Genomic DNA, 17,347 nt, shown 5'->3' with positions numbered 1-17,347 from the left:
TCAATGGTGTAGACATAGCAGGTTTTTTTTTTGTTGTTGTTTTTTTTAAAAAGCATGAATATATAAATTGACACCATGATGACACCTGGTTAAAGCTTAATTCTTCATTGGTTCATCAAGACTTACAATTAAACACCAGCTTAGTTTGGACCTCATTGATAACAATATTTTGAGGAACAATTTTTCAGTGGATTTTTACACATTAAAACAGCGAAAGAATACTTTTCAAACTCTAATATGTATCTTAGCTTTATTTTGAATCTTGAAGCAACTTTTTTTAACTAGCACACTTATCGCACAACAACAGCAAGATCTGTTTATGAAGCATTAACTAGATTTTATTGTTGTTGATAGTGATTCTGTTTAACAAATGTGGAAAAGGCAGAAGCGAAGGACTAGTTTGTGTATAAACCACCAGTAAGATTTGACCAGTATTGTCTGAGGTCTGTCAGTCTCAGAACACAAGTTTTATTAGATCAAATCTGTTACTAAAGCATTGACACTGTTTGAAATATCTGTGTACACACCTTTTATCTATTTCAATGTTTGACAGTTACCCCTCCGGGTATATGTCAAAGGGAAAAGAAATTTCCACTCTGTGAGTGTAGGAGATAGCAGTCAGGAGTGTTTAGCAAACAGGATTAAATTTCCTTCCATCTTGAAGATAGAGTTGGTAAAAATGATAAGATGAATGACAAACATATGTAATATATGATTAAAAACTGTTAATTAAAAAAAAAAATTCGGTTACATTTTGATTACTTACACCATAAAGTAACAGAGTTTCTGAGTTAGAGGGGGGTGTATTCATGCAGACCGAGATCGCATTCACGCTGGACTTTGGTCAGTCGTGCCAAACCTTTTCAATAATATATCCCTATTCCCACCAAAGGTGGCGCTGCACTAGTATTTAGCAAAAGAAAGGACAAGACATACGTGAAGAAGAAAACTCTACTTAACATGGAGATGAAGCTAAAGGTGTTTTTTTTTCTTTATTTTGTCTTATGCAAGTATCCTGCAGAAATGCACTGTAACAATGGATGCAGTTTGAACAACAGACAAGGCAGAGGACTGTTGACACGATCGCTATGTATTTACCCACAATGCAATACTAAATCAAGCGAGGAAGTGACTTTTTTGTGGTCTGGCTCCTGTATTTTTGCTCCACTTGAAATGCATGCATTTGTAGGTGGCCCAGGGCCCGAATCAGAATTTTTCTTGCGCATTCACAGCTCCCCAAACAAAGCAGACTTTCTAAGCAAACAGACTGGGATTCGAATTAAAAAGGCTGATGTGAATATGCCCTAAATGAAGTAGGGGTCAGAAGAAGAATGATGTTAAAAGTGTCAATATGTTGAAAAATTTCAACGGTAAATGATTTGCAATTATATAACAGTTTTCCAGTCATGCCGACCACTCAAAGTACTTTACACTACTTGTCACGTTCACCCATACACTTCCACCACAATTGGTACATCAGGGGGCAATGCAGAGTTCATTGTCTTGCCCAAAGACACATGTATGTAGTCAGGTAAAGCCTGGAATCAATCCTCCAACTTTCTGGCTGAAAGAACTGCTCTTACTCCTGAGCTACAGCCACCCTAAATATTGAAGAACATGTCAAAGTGATGTTTGAGGAATGTAATGAAATAACAACAAAGCCTTTTAAGATTAAATCATTGAAATGTTCGTTAGTTAGACATAAACAAAATCTGAATAAAAGTGTGACGAACGCTGGTTGGAGGGACCTTTCTAGGCTCCACAGCACCATCATCTATATTTATCATACAAAGAAAAAAAGTTCAAACAAAATCAATTTGAGATAATAATAGCATGATTAAACTTAAAGATTGTTGTTGTTTTTTTGGGCCCACTGAACTAGATTGACAAGGCCTGTAAATTTCCATGGTGTATGGTGTTTGCACAAGCTGAAACCTGCAGAGAAATTTTGCATGTTAGTGGGAATACCAACTAAACCTGCAGCTCTAGCCATACTTTAAAAATCAAAACAGCGATCGCTGTTCTTTTTAGCGTATATTTCCTAAAACTCTCTGAGTTCCTTTGACGTCATTTAAAACCCTCCAACATAAAACATCTTTAGATTGCTTGAAAATCTTCTTTTTAATCTTTATGTAAAGTCCCTTTTGTGCTATAATGGCAGCAAACATCTCCATAAAACCCTCTGGATTGTCACCTTAAAACAAATGCTTCAAACCAGTCCGCTTTGGACTCACATGGTGGGAAAAAGTTGTGAATGGGCAGCAGGGTCTGTGAGGAGCAAATCTGGTCTTGGGGGATAAAGACTGTTTTTTCCGGGGGCTGGATTAAGGATGTATTTAGAGCAGAGGCTTCATGAAGACGGAGGGACATTTTAACTACAATTAGTAAGAAAAGAAGCCTAAAATGTTGGAGTGAATTATGCATATGAGTCATTCCAAATTATTCATTTTTTTGTGTCTACATCTCTTTTTTAAAGTCAGCTTCAGAAGCATTCCATAACTGGACGTTTCAACTAATTCCGCTTGACTTTTCTCTTCAGTTTCTGCCTCTTTTTTCTGATGACTTTGAGAGAATGTGTTTTTCAAAAGGTTACGCAATCAGGCCACCACACTGAGGCAGCACAGACCTCTAGTGTGCTGCAGAGAGTGTGCGTGAGCGTTTGTGCAAGGGGGTGTCTGAATGGATAGAAGGGGGAGAGTTTGGGGGGAGTGGAGTGCCTCCAGAGAGGTGCAAAGCAGAAGGAAAATCTGAATGTTGGCTCCACCAAAGTTTTGAGTTTCTCATATCCCCGCCCCTTCATGCATGTTATATAGTGAAACCTGAAACGGTAACAAGCCTGTTTATAACACCCAACTCTCCTCTGGAGACTGCTGTTTCACATCACAATGAAAGGTGAGTGCTACATTTGATTGTTGTTCATGCAATGCTTTTCGTTTGTCACAGACAATAGGAAACAAATTTGTGCTTTTCAGGTAAACTAAGAATATTCAGATTTATGTGATATTTGCTGGCAGTAGAGATGAGTGAGAGCATCTGCTTTAAACCCTTGCATATTGCATGCATCATTCCAAAGAAACTGTGTATGCCTTCTCATTTTAAAGGGCTGATTTTTGTACATTTGATTTAAAAATTCATAACAATTTTCCTTTAACTTAGCTTGATTCATGCAATTAATTTCTCTGTTTTGGTAAATAGGCACGACTGAAAAAGACCTTTTTGTGCAAAAAACAGTTTTCATCTCCTTCATCCTCATTCGCATTTTTGAAAATCCATACTTTAAATTTTGTTTCACAATTCATGCCCATGCTTTTTTGTGCCCAAGCTGCACGTGTATGATTTCCCAATAACAAGAGTTATCACTTCTGGTTTGCATCTTCATTTACCTTTTAACTTTACCTGGAACTGTTTAACATTACTTTTCATGGAATTTGTGTAAGGTGGTTGACTTTATATTGCATAACTGAACTGCAAAAAAATTCTGCTTACAGTGAATTGTGAATATGTATCTCTGTTTCTTGCGTAACACGAGCCCTGATTACTGCCTTTGTAGAAGAATTCCAAAAAGACCCACTGAACTGAGAGAGCAGTTTTTGTAGCCATGAGACTTTTGCTACTACATCAAACTAAGCAACATAGCAACTGATCCATCCTGTTTTCCTTTTTTTGTATTTTTTATTTCTTCTTTTTGGACTCTCACCTTAGTGTCAAAGTACACCCTGTTATCAGGGTGCTCAGATAACTCCCACGACTCCGCTTATGTGAGCTTAGATCTCAGTCGTTGATACCCATTACATGCAAATTTGTTAAGAAAAGGTCAAAAGATGACAAAAAGAAACAGCTTAATTTAATGACAATGACATCGTAGAAGTAAAGCTAATGTTTTGGTTGCTGAAGACCCAAATAATTCTCATCTCATCATTTCCTGTTTATTTCTGCAAAACTCATTAGCTTCTTATTTTCAGGAAAAGTTGATATTTGTCTTTAATCCTGCAAACAACATAAGTCCAACATAAGTTGCATGTCGCTGCATGCATAGTAACCCATCTGCCCTGCAGCACACAATGTACATCGTTAGCATTTTCTGAGCGTGAGGACACAGGGGTTTAAGGGTGAGGCTCTGTGGTTACCAGTACCTGTTCATCAGTAATTTTCCAAGGCACCAAAAACAAAACTATCATAAATTTGTAAACATGGATTTTTTTTAGAAATTATTTTTTCACAATTATGGGAGAAAATTAGAGCACGGGAAGAATACAGCCCCAAGACAGTTTGTAAAATGTTCATCAATTAATCAGATTTAATAGGCAAAAATGTCTTGGCATTAATGTTTTCATTTGCTACAGTATTTTGTTTGTTTTATGCAATCACTACTTCATGGTTAAGGTTTGGTTATGTTTGGGGAAAAAAATGATGGCTTTCATTTCTACAGATGCTGTTATGATCACATTATATTCTCCATAAAGGTGTATACACATGTGAGTAGATAGACGTCGACTGTTCATTTTGATACAGCTATGTCGACTTTTTGGAGGACAAATTGCAACAAGACAAGACAATAAGACTCAAAAGCTAAAGAAAAATGCTAATTTTTGGAATAATATAGAATTATTTACTAATGTTTGTCTTTTGTAAGTATAATTACATCCTTTTAAATCTTGAAATTGTCAATTAAAAACCCAAAAGTTACTAAATTTTCAAGGCTCTAAGAACCACACTTTTGTTTCAATTCGCATTAAACTTTGCCAAATATGTTGTTGCACAACTGTGAGAAAAATAATTGTCAGGAGGCAGAGGGGGCGGCTAAACTACCCCCTGCTACTTTCCATTTAGCTGTCAGTCATAGCTGGTTTGAGTGTCAGAGAGAAACATATGGTTTGGTTTAGATATTGAGGTAAATAAGGATCAGCATATGGAGCATAGCTGAGTGGAAATTTCAATGTGTGTGTGTGTGTGTGTGTGTGTGGGTGGGTGGGGGGTTTAGTGTTAGTGTTTCTTGTGTTATGAGGATTAAACGTAATTAAAACTGTGAAGTGAAACAATGCTGAGTGTAACCTAACAGTAGGCGGGGGGGGTATTATCAAACACTATAATAACTGAAAGTCAGCTAGTTATGCCAAGGGTTATTTTGACCTTCACCAGCTGCACAGTGTTGACGCTGTACCAGGCTAAAGCTCCTCTCTGCTTGGATGAGGTCATTTACATTGATGGCTAGTATTTGCAAAGTGTGCTCCTTGAATGTGTTAACGTTCTTATTTTAACTATAATATGTTGATAAAGTTGATAACATGTACTCCCCCCCCACTGTTAGGTTACACTCAGCATTGGTTCACTTCCCAGTTTTAATTACATTTAATCCTCATAACACAAAAAACACTAACAATATGTGGACAAGTTTGGAGGTGGGGCCATGTAATGTATGGTGGGTGGGGCTTCCAACATGGTGAGGTTACTGCCACACCACTCTGGGGTGGGGTGACTAAAGTCTGTGCTTGGAGGTGGCTGCCAATCCCCCAGATCTTGGGATCCTCCTGGCCTACCTCTGACCTTTGGGATCACTCTTCTTGAAACACTCTTCACTTCATATATCCTGCATGCTGACACAGTGACTGTGTTGCCCTGTAGGTTTGTTCACTAATAGAAGTTAGTTTTCTTTGTGTGTATTTCTGGCTTTAGCTGAACTACATGGTTTATATTTAGCTTGTTCATCTCTGGTGCTTCTGATAGTTGTTGACTTTGTCCTCCTGCAGGGGGGCCTTGAGTCACCCTCTGTTTGGCTTTGGTACAGTTGTAGCAGATGGTCCAGAATCTATGATTGGCTTGCATTGTTTTCTATGTGTTATATTTCTGTCTCCTCCTTGTTCTCTGTCTACTTTCCTTTCCCTTTTTGCCTGTTCTCTTTCTATCCTTTTCCTATCCTCTCCGGGCAGGTCCAGCAGTACTATGTTAACACTGTAATACAAACACTTATTCAAAACAAACAAACAAATAAAACAAGAATCAGATTATCAAGATGGTCATTTTATCTATAAAGCTCCTCTTAGCAAAGCAAACTGGCTCAGCAGAAGACATCACCCAGACCATCACTCTGCTTGCTTTATGCTGGACAAGGCAAGGTTTAAAAAAAAAAGTTACAATATTCACATAAATGCTGTATTACACTATTATTATTCCTGTTAGCAGTATTAACAATAACAATAAAATTGATGCAAGAACATTTGTCCTATTCTAATAAGGAAGTGTGTCCAAACTTTTGACTGGTATTTGTTGTTATTGTAGGTACCAGGGTTGGACTGGCACACAAAGTCAGGCCACTCCAACTCATAAACTGCATGCACATGATCACACTTGCTATGCATGCGCGTACACAGATGTGTAATCACCAAGCCTGTTATTCTGGACCAAACGTCATATAAAACTACAAACCCCTAGTCCAGTGCTTTCCTCTGCTGTCTACAGTCAACACAGGTCTCATGTGTTAATGATGGTATTAACAACATGTTTATATGTTTGGTCCAGCAGGACCCACCAAAATATTTCATGCAATAAAATAAGCCATATCATTGCCATGTCATAGAGTTGTTAACTAAAAGGCACCAGCAATTCCAGCTAGATAAACACACTGACACACTGATGAAGTTAAAAGGTTCCACCAGAAGGTATGTACTGTAAACTGGACTAATAAAACGTTCCTCATTTGCACAGTTTTACAGTTGTTTGACTTGGACAAGGGCAGATGTGGACCTGTGTACTGACCGAGCACCCAAACTATCCACCTGTCAGTTTAACACACACATTCCTATCAACTGGTATTTTATCTGTAATACCAGGAAATCCCATTTAGGACCTACTTTATATCCATGGTTTAAATCACAACAGTGGTCTGGTCCAAGCCACTAGTCTGAACCACAACTACATAGATGGTCCTTACCAAGGACCACTGTACATAACCGAGGACTACTAAAACCATGGTTTAAAGAGCAGTTCGGATCACTCTGTAGTGTTCTGGACCACAACCGTGTGCATCAGTGTAATCAGTGAAACAGTAAATCATGTTTCACATTGTTTGGAATACACACTCCGATTAAGTGCATATTAAAATGTTAAAATACACACACACACACACACACACACAATACATATGAAGTTAATAATATAATATTATAAGTATAATTATTACTTTTTACCTAAATTTCCACCTTGTTAGGTTCATAGACCTTACATGGTGGAATTATTTTTTTTTTAGCTTATCTAGCTGAAGTGCTTCAATGTATTTTATGCATTTGTAGTCTTTTATTAGTGCATTTAAGCACATTTTAAAAAAGTGGAAAATTACTACTGAGAAATGTGGAATATGAAGAAAATAGCATGTATGCAAAATGAAAATAAGCAAAATGAAAATATGGTTTTATGACATTTAACTCCATAATAAAATCTAGTACGATTCTTTTTCAAGTTATTGAAGAAATTAGTGAAATCCTTTTATGGACTGCTCTTCTTGAAGAATTTGGCAACATTGCACTGCAGGAAAACTAGAAAATTTAATGCAAATAAACTCTTCTGACATGCCTTTGGTGGTCACAAGCATGTATAAGTGACGTAAGCATAAAATACAAAAAGGGTTTATTTAGCTAACTTAAGATTCTTCTTGAGTTTTATCTAGTATATCATTATTATTTACAGTCAAATCAGTCAAAGCTACCAGTCTAACCTTTGGATATACTGTTCTATTAGACTGAATGGGAATCCAATATTTTCAATAATATCTTATGGAGGAAGGTACTTCTGGCTTGGAGTGTTTGTGTGTGTGTGTGTGTGTGTGTGTGTGTGTGTGCGTTGGACTAAGAGCTGGCTGTGAGGCCAGTGAGGCCAGTTGAGGACTGTTGTTTACCAACACAAAAGCGAGGGGCTACTCTGCTTTTGTTACACTAAGCCTTCAGTCCTACCGACTGCCCTTTCGTAATACAGGGAACTCTACCATGCTTTGGCTTTAGTTCTGGATATTTTGGCTCCTAAACGTGTCAGATTTCCAACCCCATGCACAAAGAACATACAAAGTCATGCTTGTGCTCGACCTCTACACTCTGTCAGCAGGAGCACATTCCTGAAGGTGGCTTCACACGAGACATACAGATAGATGGAATTTCCATCCCATGTGTCGTTTTCAGAAGAAACTGGGTGCATTCTGGCAACTGAGTTAGTGTGACTACATTTCCTGCAGAATGATCACCAATTGGTTTGAATTTGGTCTGCAGCAGTGGTCACAATGTGTTCTGGAGAAAGGAAAAGGGGTAACAGAGGGGCTGGTGAGGAGCCTATTAATGCAACCTGACAGGAGTGAGCACAGTCAGTGAGCTGTCTGTTTCCTCTACAGAGGGAAATTCTTTCAGCAACACTGACCCCTAAACAGGGTCTGGCTGGGGGTTTGACCAGCCTCACAAGCAGTCACGTAACCTCAAGTCATTACTTGCTCCATCCAAGGCAAAGAAAAGTTTGTGTTGACATAAACAAGCATTTCTAGCTCATCAAATGCACAAAGACAGTACTTCTTGAGAACTAGTCAAGGTCTTGAAATGACCATGAAAGGTCTGGAACTCATGTGGACTTTAATGAAGTGGTAAAAAATAAATGGGCTGGTGATGCACACGGAAAGTGTTCAACTAACTAACTATGAACAGTAAACTTCCTGCCAAGTAAGAACATAAAGAGAAGACTTAACAAGAGCAAATGCAGAAGTGCCACATGGAGACAATGTGGACAAGCATGGCTTCTTTATAAAGTGTTTATTGTTGTTCTTATTAGTATTTATTTAAATATATCTTTGCATTATTTATTCACATTCATTTCCATTTATTATTCTTGTGCTCTTTATAATGTAACTCTTAGGTCACACAAGAGATGTGGAGAACATGTCCAAGGTGGAGCCCTCTAATGGGCACAGCAGGGCTCTGGATATTGTTCCTAGCACTGAGGAGAAGATGGTGGACAGGGGTCAATGGGGCAACAAGATTGAATTTATCCTGTCGGTGGCTGGAGAAATTATCGGCCTGGGAAATGTCTGGCGTTTCCCCTATCTTTGTTACAAGAATGGAGGAGGTGAGTGCAATTTTTAAAAATTTTTTTTTTTTTTTTATCTCAAATCATGTTTCAGGAACAAAACATGAAGTAGTTGACAAAAGCATTAATGTGAAGAAATACTTTTTTCATCCATGGGTTGAGTAGATAGGGGCCTTTTTCACTTTTTTCAGTTTTTGCAGGCCATACTGTCACCAAACACCCACACATACATTTTCATATGCAAGCGGCAACACCAAGGCCTTGAGAGGGAATGATAACTTAGTATATAGTTTAATATGTACCAGTTTGTGTAATCAGGAACAACTTCTTATCATGTTCTTGAGCATCTTTGTGAAATGCCATTTTACTTGATACAGGGGCCTTTTTTATACCATACCTCATCTTCTTGTTTGCTTGTGGGATCCCTGTCTTCTTCCTTGAGACTGCTTTGGGTCAGTACACCAGTGAAGGAGGCATCACTTGCTGGAGGAAAATCTGTCCTTTGTTTGAAGGTAATCTAATGTTGCTTAAATTTTTTTTTTTTAAATTATTATAAAATTACATGAAAGATCTTTCCAATATCACCCCTGTTACCAAATAGCTGAAATTATTTATCTGTTGAAATATAATTCCATTTAGCTTTGAAATTAAAAAAAAAAAAAAAATAGAATAAAAAGTCAATTTTATTAATCAAAGTATGCATGTTTTTACGAATGATACATTACAGAGGATTTAATTAATTAAATAAAGGGCAGGAACGTATATGTCCTTGCAATTTGAATGATAATAGAGGAATTTATGACATGTCAGTGCAGAGAGTTTATGGATTTGTAAATATGAGAATTTGCATAAGCGGTACTGACATTAAAAATCCTTCAGGGCTTAAAAAAATAAATAAAGCAACTAGAGATTACATTTGTTTAAGATTACACCACTGCACACAGTTTGGTATAGCAATGAAAATAATAATAATAGCATTTTTCTGTCTTTCCTCTTATTTGCCAGGACTGGGTTATGCCACCCAGGTGATTGTTGCTCTGCTGAACATTTATTACATCGTTGTGTTGGCATGGGGCATCTTCTTTCTGTCCAACTGCTTCACCTGGGATCTGCCCTGGGCAACCTGCAACAACACGTGGAACACAAGTGAGACATGACACCCTTGAAAAGGAACACAATCTAATGGCAGCTGTAATTTTTCAAAGATGTTGGAAGGGTTGAACTTTTTTTGTTTTCTGTGAGTGTGCTGGTTTAGTGTTGTCAAACTCTTCCTATTATCCTAGATTTTAAGGTCCGAGCTTTGCAGGGCTCATGCCATTTAAAGCAAACTTCCTTCTTTCTGTTTTTCTTTACAACAGCAGATAACAGTCATTTGATAATTGTGGTTGCTGTCAACAAATCTAAAGATAATCAGGTGCCTCAAAAATGGGTAAACATAGCTAACAACCTGCCATGGTATACTTTTTAAATGATCAAATTATGTGAAGGCAGGTCTTCATTTAAACCCTGTAAGCCTGACATTTGAGATAATGAGAAAATTCTACATCCGGTTTTTATGGCTGTACTTAGCCCAAAACTATAGCAAAATCAATCTATTTGAAAAGTTATTCAAATTATTACTATGATTTTTTTTCATTGCATCTTTATGACTTTCATAAACCACTCTACCTCCCTTTAGTGCTAGCATTAGCATTGGCTCTCTTAGCGCTCGAACTTGTAGTTTACATTCTGCTCACAGAGAAAAGTTCAGCTTTATGATATGTACAAAGTCGTACACTGAAAATCTGCTTAAACCCTCAGTCAAAACTGAATGTTCCCCTCATCATTTCATTTATTCATAGTTTTGTTTTATGTCAAGGGAGTGAATGTTCCCGTAGCCCTTCACTTTTCTGTCTCAGTGGTGGCATTGCTTCTCTTGCCTGAGTGTAACTTGGAAACCTCAGCGAAAGCTTGGATTTCTTCACACGATTGAATGTCCTTTTGTCTATTCTTCATTCAAGATTCCTGTATGGCATTTCAGAGGGGGAATAGCTCCATCAATCACCATGAGAACGCCACCTCTCCTGTCATTGAGTTCTGGGAGTAAGTGCAGTTTTGTTTGGCCAAAGACAGTATGGATGCCAGAAAATTCTCCAAATATCCATCTGAACATTTGATTTAAATTAGAAATCAAACCAAGGAGTCTTCCAAGTTGTGAATGCTGATTTGGAATTGCTGTAAAAATACAGGTGGAATATAATGATGTGGAAGAGCAGAATATTTCTGACATCTGTCTCGTGTGTTGACTCCAGACGCAGAGTGTTGAGAATTTCTTCAGGCATTCACGAGATTGGCTCTCTGAATTGGGATCTGGTTATCTGTCTGGCCGTTGCATGGGTCATCTGCTACTTCTGCATCTGGAAGGGGGTCAAATCCACTGGCAAGGTGAAGCCTTCTCTTTTTGTTAGAAAAGACAATAACAGGACCTTTTTTTTTTTTTTTTTTATCACAGCTGCACTGTATCGCATTGACAATAAATCATAAAGTTCAGCACTCTGTCAGTTTGATGGACAAAGGTTGGCTTCTGTTTAACATCATTTCTAAAACCATCAATCTCCTATCTATTTGAGCAAAATTGTTTATATTGTTTTTTTTATATATATTTATACCATTTTTATATTGAAAGAAAGAATTATTGCACTAATGAAGTTGTTGTGTTGTCTACTTCTGGTGGGGAAAGAATTCATAAATATAAAAAAAAAAACCTCTCAAGAAAGATGTGTATCCAATAAGGAACTGATGTCTGTCCCCATAGGTGGTTTACTTCACAGCTACCTTCCCTTATGTTATGCTCGTGATCCTCCTGATCAGAGGGGTCACCCTGCCAGGGGCCTCCAGAGGAATTCACTTCTACCTTTACCCTGACGTGGGAAGGCTCTCTGACCCACAAGTAAGTTATAATGTGCATCTGAAAGGTACTTTCCTGCTTTATTTATATAGGCCCATAAGTTCAGATATACAAGCTCTTGAGCTGTTATTCAAAATTGGCACAAACTACTGTGGGACTGCTTTTATCCAAAATGATTGTGTCATTCTTACATACAGGAAAGACTATTTTAAAATATGAGGAAAGAATAAAAGTTCTAATTTTGTTTCTAGGAGACAAGTTGAGTTTGGTTCACTATTACTACCTTCAAAGTGTCATTAGTGACAAATATGCTCGAGCTAAACCGAGCTCCATGCTTCAGCTCCAGACTATAATCATCACGCTCTAATCATGTACAATTCAAGCATGAAAATACAAAAGACCCATGCTGCTTTCATTCCCTCTCAGGGTTCTTGGGATGAATGAGAACCCCATTAGTGTTGGCCAAGTCAACCTAGGCTGGTGGAATAGTTGTCTTGGAAATATCTGCCTTTGTGTAATGCTGTTCTGTGGTTCTGCTGTTGGTTGGATATTCAGTCAATCAGATCCTCAATCCTTGCTGCCAATATGCTCCTGTGCTCTGGGAACTCTTTACCAGAACTGCAAGAAAAAAAGAAAAAAAAAACAGACTTAATTAGAATTTTAAAACAGGAGTGAGTGATCAAAAAGTGTTGCACTTTAATCTCAAGAGGTGGAGGCTGGATATAGGCTTTTCTGGGGTAGGGGATGTCAGCGTTGTGAGGGGAAGGGACAGGTTTTTCAGGGTCTGCCGTTTTGGAATTGAATATACAAAATACAATGCTGTGGTGTAAATTAGTTTTAATTAAAAACAATTGATCAAAAACACCTACCTTTTTGGTGTCTCATTTCTGCTAAGTTTGAGGAGGAAACTGAAGGTTTGTGCCTAGAGCAGATATACAAAATGCACAGTATTTAGCAAATAGAAATCCACAAGGAATTAGTTAGTAAAGCTACATAAACCCTGCCTTGGGGTGTGACACCTGGTAGTCTCATTGTCCTGCAGGGTTCACAGATAAGCTGCTGTCCAACTAGGAAGTTTGCAATGATAGTAAGGCCTCAGGCATGGTATCACAGCTCATCCACCTAAAAGCACAAATATATTAATCTTCAGTCAGGTCATACTTGGAAATAGTTGTTATAACACACTTGTTAACATGTTTCTACCTGTTTTCTGTTTTGTCTTAAGGTCTGGATGGATGCTGGGACTCAAATCTTCTTCTCATATGCCATCTGCCTGGGCTGCCTCACCGCCCTTGGAAGTTACAACAAATATAACAACAACTGTTATAGGTGACGGCTTAGTTTCTATAATTTGTTTTAGAAGTGACTCCACATCACTTCTTTTCCATTCATCAATGTATATAATCTTTAACCTGTTGTTTTTGCACATTATTAAATCTTTTATGCCAAGATTAAGCGTTTTCACATGTTAATGAAGAAGTATTCTAAACACATCACTACATTGTTAGCACATTCTTATATCATATTCCGTGTCTGTTGTTTCCAGGGATTGCCTGTCCCTTTGTTTCCTGAACAGTGGTACCAGCTTTATTGCAGGCTTTGCCATCTTCTCCATCCTTGGCTTCATGTCCTACGAGCAAAATGTCCCCATATCAGAAGTGGCTGAATCTGGTTTGTATTTTCTCCTATTGTTTCTGGAGATACATCAGTATCCTTAGGGAGACTGTGTAAGTATGTTGCCTTTTTCTGTCAGCTCAACGATTCAAAGACAGCTATACAGCTTTTTGTGCTGTTTTAACAGTTTTAAATAAGAATTCCTGGCTGAGTTCTCTGCATCGAGAGGAGCCAGTTGAAGTGGCTCGGGCATCTGGTCAGGATGCCTCCTGGACGCTTCCCTGGTGAGGGGTTTCAGGCACATCCCTCTGGGAGGAGACCCCGGGGAAGACCCAGGACATGCTGGAGGGATTATATCTCTCGGCTGGCCTGGGAACGCCTTGGGATCCCCCGCAGACTTGGCAAATGTGGCTGGGAAGAGGGAAGTCTGGGCATCTTTGCTTAGGCTGCTGCCCCCGCGACCCGACCCAAGATAAGCAGCGGAGAATGGATGGATGGATGCTTTCTCTTCAGTTTTTAAGAACCTTGATTATACACATAAAAATATTTATTTTCTCCCAAATGTATTGCTGATGATGTATACTACAACATTGCAAAAGTTAGAGTAAGATACTCTAACTTGGTTTGAGTGCATCACAGTTGCAATAGCCTAATGACGAAGAATTTAACACTGATCTGGTCTGTGTTCCAGGTCCAGGTTTGGCCTTCATTGCATATCCTCGTGCTGTCTCCATGATGCCATTTTCTCCTCTGTGGGCCTGCTGCTTCTTCATCATGATTGTCTTTCTGGGACTGGACAGTCAGGTAAGATCAATAGATATATGAACTCCAACACACACACACTCACGAGAAGATTAGCAGATCAAATAAGTAGAGTGTAGATTATTTACATCGTTACCAATAAATCTTGTACTTTTTTTGCTCTTCCTTATTAAGTTTGTTTGTGTGGAGAGCCTGGTGACAGCCATGGTGGACATGTATCCCTCTGTCTTCCGGCGTAAAAACCGCAGGGAGCTCTTCATCCTGGCAGTAGCTGTAGTGTCCTTCCTCATGGGCCTAATCATGCTGACACAGGTTTGTCTTAGCACACTACAAGAAGCAGACTGTTTATGCCCAAATGATCATTCAAGAACACTCTGCTCAAGGACAAAGTAAAGAATAAAATGACTACATTAACATGAATGAGGCAGAAAGTTGTACATACATGTGAAACTCTTGAGTTTAATTAGCAAAAACTTAACTGTTTTTTATATTTTAGCCATATTCATGTCAACTTGCCAAACTTACAAATGTTTAACATGATAATAAAAACCAGAGTACAGCCTTAGCTGCACCCCTCCAGCAGTTGGGGAGCACCTGCAGCAACACATATACTAAGGGAGAGCCAAGGGAGAGCCAATAATGGAAGAATTAAAGTGAAATTAATAATTGCACTGAGGAGATTAATTCAGTTGTCATTTCTTTTGGTTTCATTTAATGCTGTGATGCCATATCTCTTTGTTTCTATAGGGGGGCATGTATGTCTTCCAGCTCTTTGACTACTATGCAGCCAGTGGGATGTGCTTGCTTTTTGTGGCTATTTTTGAAACAATTTGCATTGGTTGGATTTATGGTGAGTGTGTTTCCCAGACTATTAAGTCTATGCATAATGCTTCTTTGTTATTATATAGATGTGTGACTATCAATAGTGACTTGATGCAGATACCAAGCGGTAATAAATCATATTCATGATGCTTTTTTTTTTTTTTAAGAAATAAATGAATGCTAAAATACTGATGTTACTCTGTTGTGTTTCTCTCTGACATATTACAGGGGCTGATCGTTTCTATGACAACATAGAGGATATGATTGGCTATCGACCCAGCCCTCTCATCAAATACTGCTGGCTTTTCTTCACCCCTGCCACATGCTTGGTAATTTTACATTCCTTGTCAATTTGCATGTTTTCACACTGGTCCCATGAATGTGGAGCAGCCTCTGCTGGTCAGCATTATAAATGCCATTTCCCAAAACTACTGTATCACAAAAGGTCTACACCAGGGCTTAACTAGGTCCCACAGGGCTGCAGCCATCTTGAAACTTCAGTGTATCCTTTCTTCAACGTACCTGACTCAAATTATATGAATACCTAAAAAAACCTGCAGCACTGTGGTCCTCCTGGGACCAGGCTGAGTAGCCCTGGTCTTGTATTTTCGAAAAACTCCAAAAAGATTTCAGATTAAGAATACTTACCAGCTATGAGAGGAACATATTTTCTTGCATTTAAAGGGTAAAGTTCCATATCTAGCCTTCATCTTTACAGACTTGCAACTCATCCTCCTTTATTTTTCAGGGAACCTTTGCCTTTGCATTGATTAAGTATTCACCTCTGAAGTACAACAATGAATATGTCTATCCGTGGTGGGGGAATGGAATTGGCTGGATTCTGGCTTTGTCCTCCATGCTTTGCATCCCTCTTTGGGTGGCAGCAAAGCTCTACTACACCTCGGGAACCCTCAAAGAAGTAAGGATTTCAGCCTGTGTTTTTATCTGCAAGTGTTTATAAAATTTCATGTAAATCTGTCTTTTTCTAAGTGTAAATATTCCCTTTAAATTAGGTTTTGAGAGATATTCCCTCATTGGCAGGTAAAATACATGGATCATACTGCAAAGTTGACAGTACATAGCAGATCAAAAGCTTTATTTCTACAGTCCATTTATTTATGATGATAAATGGTTTAATTTATTGTTAATTATTATTCTCATTATTATTCATATTTAGATCAATTGTGTTTTCACAATATCAAAATAAATAAAATAAACAGTAAACAAAAACAGCAACTGTAAATGAAAAAGAGTCAGAGACACCTTTATTGCAACTGAATTAAAGAATCCTCTGACTGAAGACACCTGTTGAATTATCACTATCTTGTGAAGTGTTACAACATATGTTTAGTGGCATGTTTTCCCTCACCACAGCATAGTCAGCTCCATAGCAGTTCTCAAGCACAGAGATACAGAATGTTCTTAATTGTTTGAGTGGCTGCATCTGATGCTGCTGAACATACAGATGGCTACAAAGGAGACTCCACCCTCCTCCACACAATAACGTTGTCATAAATCACAAGGAGTTACTCTGGTCTAGCTATTTACCAAATAATATTTATCTAATAGTTTAAATACTAAAACTATGAATAAAAGAAAGGATAGATAGAGTTTATATTTCATTTTAAGTCAATACTTTAAACACTTAATAAACATTCATGTAAGTACCAGAGGTACAGCCACACAAAGTCACAACCATCATACTCTTGATTCTCATTCCCAATTTGCTGCGTGTTACAATTAAAATTCTATAGTTACTATCTTTTGCTGATCAACAATCTTGATTATACATATATATTTGTGAAATTTAATGTCTTGTTTTGATAATGTTCCATTCACAGCGCCTCGTCCTCTTGACCACTCCCTCCACTGACTTGCCGAAGACGAAGCTGGAACAGGAGCAGCTGCAAGCCATCTTTGCAGCAGATGGGGACAGCTTACAGCAGAAAGCTCCTCCTTCTAAGGATGGCTACTTCCCTGTTGATGAAAAGGAGTCTCATTGCTAAAGACTTAAAGATTGGAGTTTTGTGGGAGGCTCTGAGGTCATTCCTAAGCTTTGGTACTCTCTCTCAGTAATACCTCAATGGACAAAGCGGTAAAACAGCAAGAGATGCAGGCTTTCAGATTTACCTCACCTGCAGCTGCCTTCTTGCTGCTGCAACTTTCTTCCTTGTATTGGTGCCTTCAACACAAGATTTAAACACACTT

At 38.3% G+C, this 17,347-nt stretch overlaps 1 protein-coding gene across 1 annotated transcript; it reads left to right on the top strand.

Annotated features, from left to right (window-relative positions):
* Window positions 1-8,906: 8,906 nt before the first annotated feature.
* slc6a13 (solute carrier family 6 member 13) lies at window positions 8,907-17,145 on the top strand (the record flags this gene model as incomplete). Its single annotated transcript, XM_079255211.1, has 14 exons — window positions 8,907-9,093; window positions 9,432-9,566; window positions 10,060-10,200; window positions 11,055-11,136; window positions 11,346-11,478; window positions 11,849-11,983; window positions 13,167-13,270; window positions 13,488-13,612; window positions 14,247-14,359; window positions 14,492-14,629; window positions 15,065-15,167; window positions 15,368-15,468; window positions 15,888-16,058; window positions 16,981-17,145. 14 exons carry the CDS (start codon window positions 8,907-8,909, stop codon window positions 17,143-17,145), a joined length of 1,833 nt encoding a protein of 610 aa, XP_079111337.1.
* Between the last annotated feature and the right edge of the window lie 202 nt (window positions 17,146-17,347).

Source organism: Telmatherina bonti (genome assembly GCF_933228915.1).
Source record: "Telmatherina bonti genome assembly, chromosome: 2".
NCBI classification, from domain to species: Eukaryota; Metazoa; Chordata; class Actinopteri; order Atheriniformes; family Telmatherinidae; genus Telmatherina; species Telmatherina bonti.
Note: the sequence above shows the minus strand (reverse complement) of the source record. Positions and strands in the feature narration are given on the sequence as shown.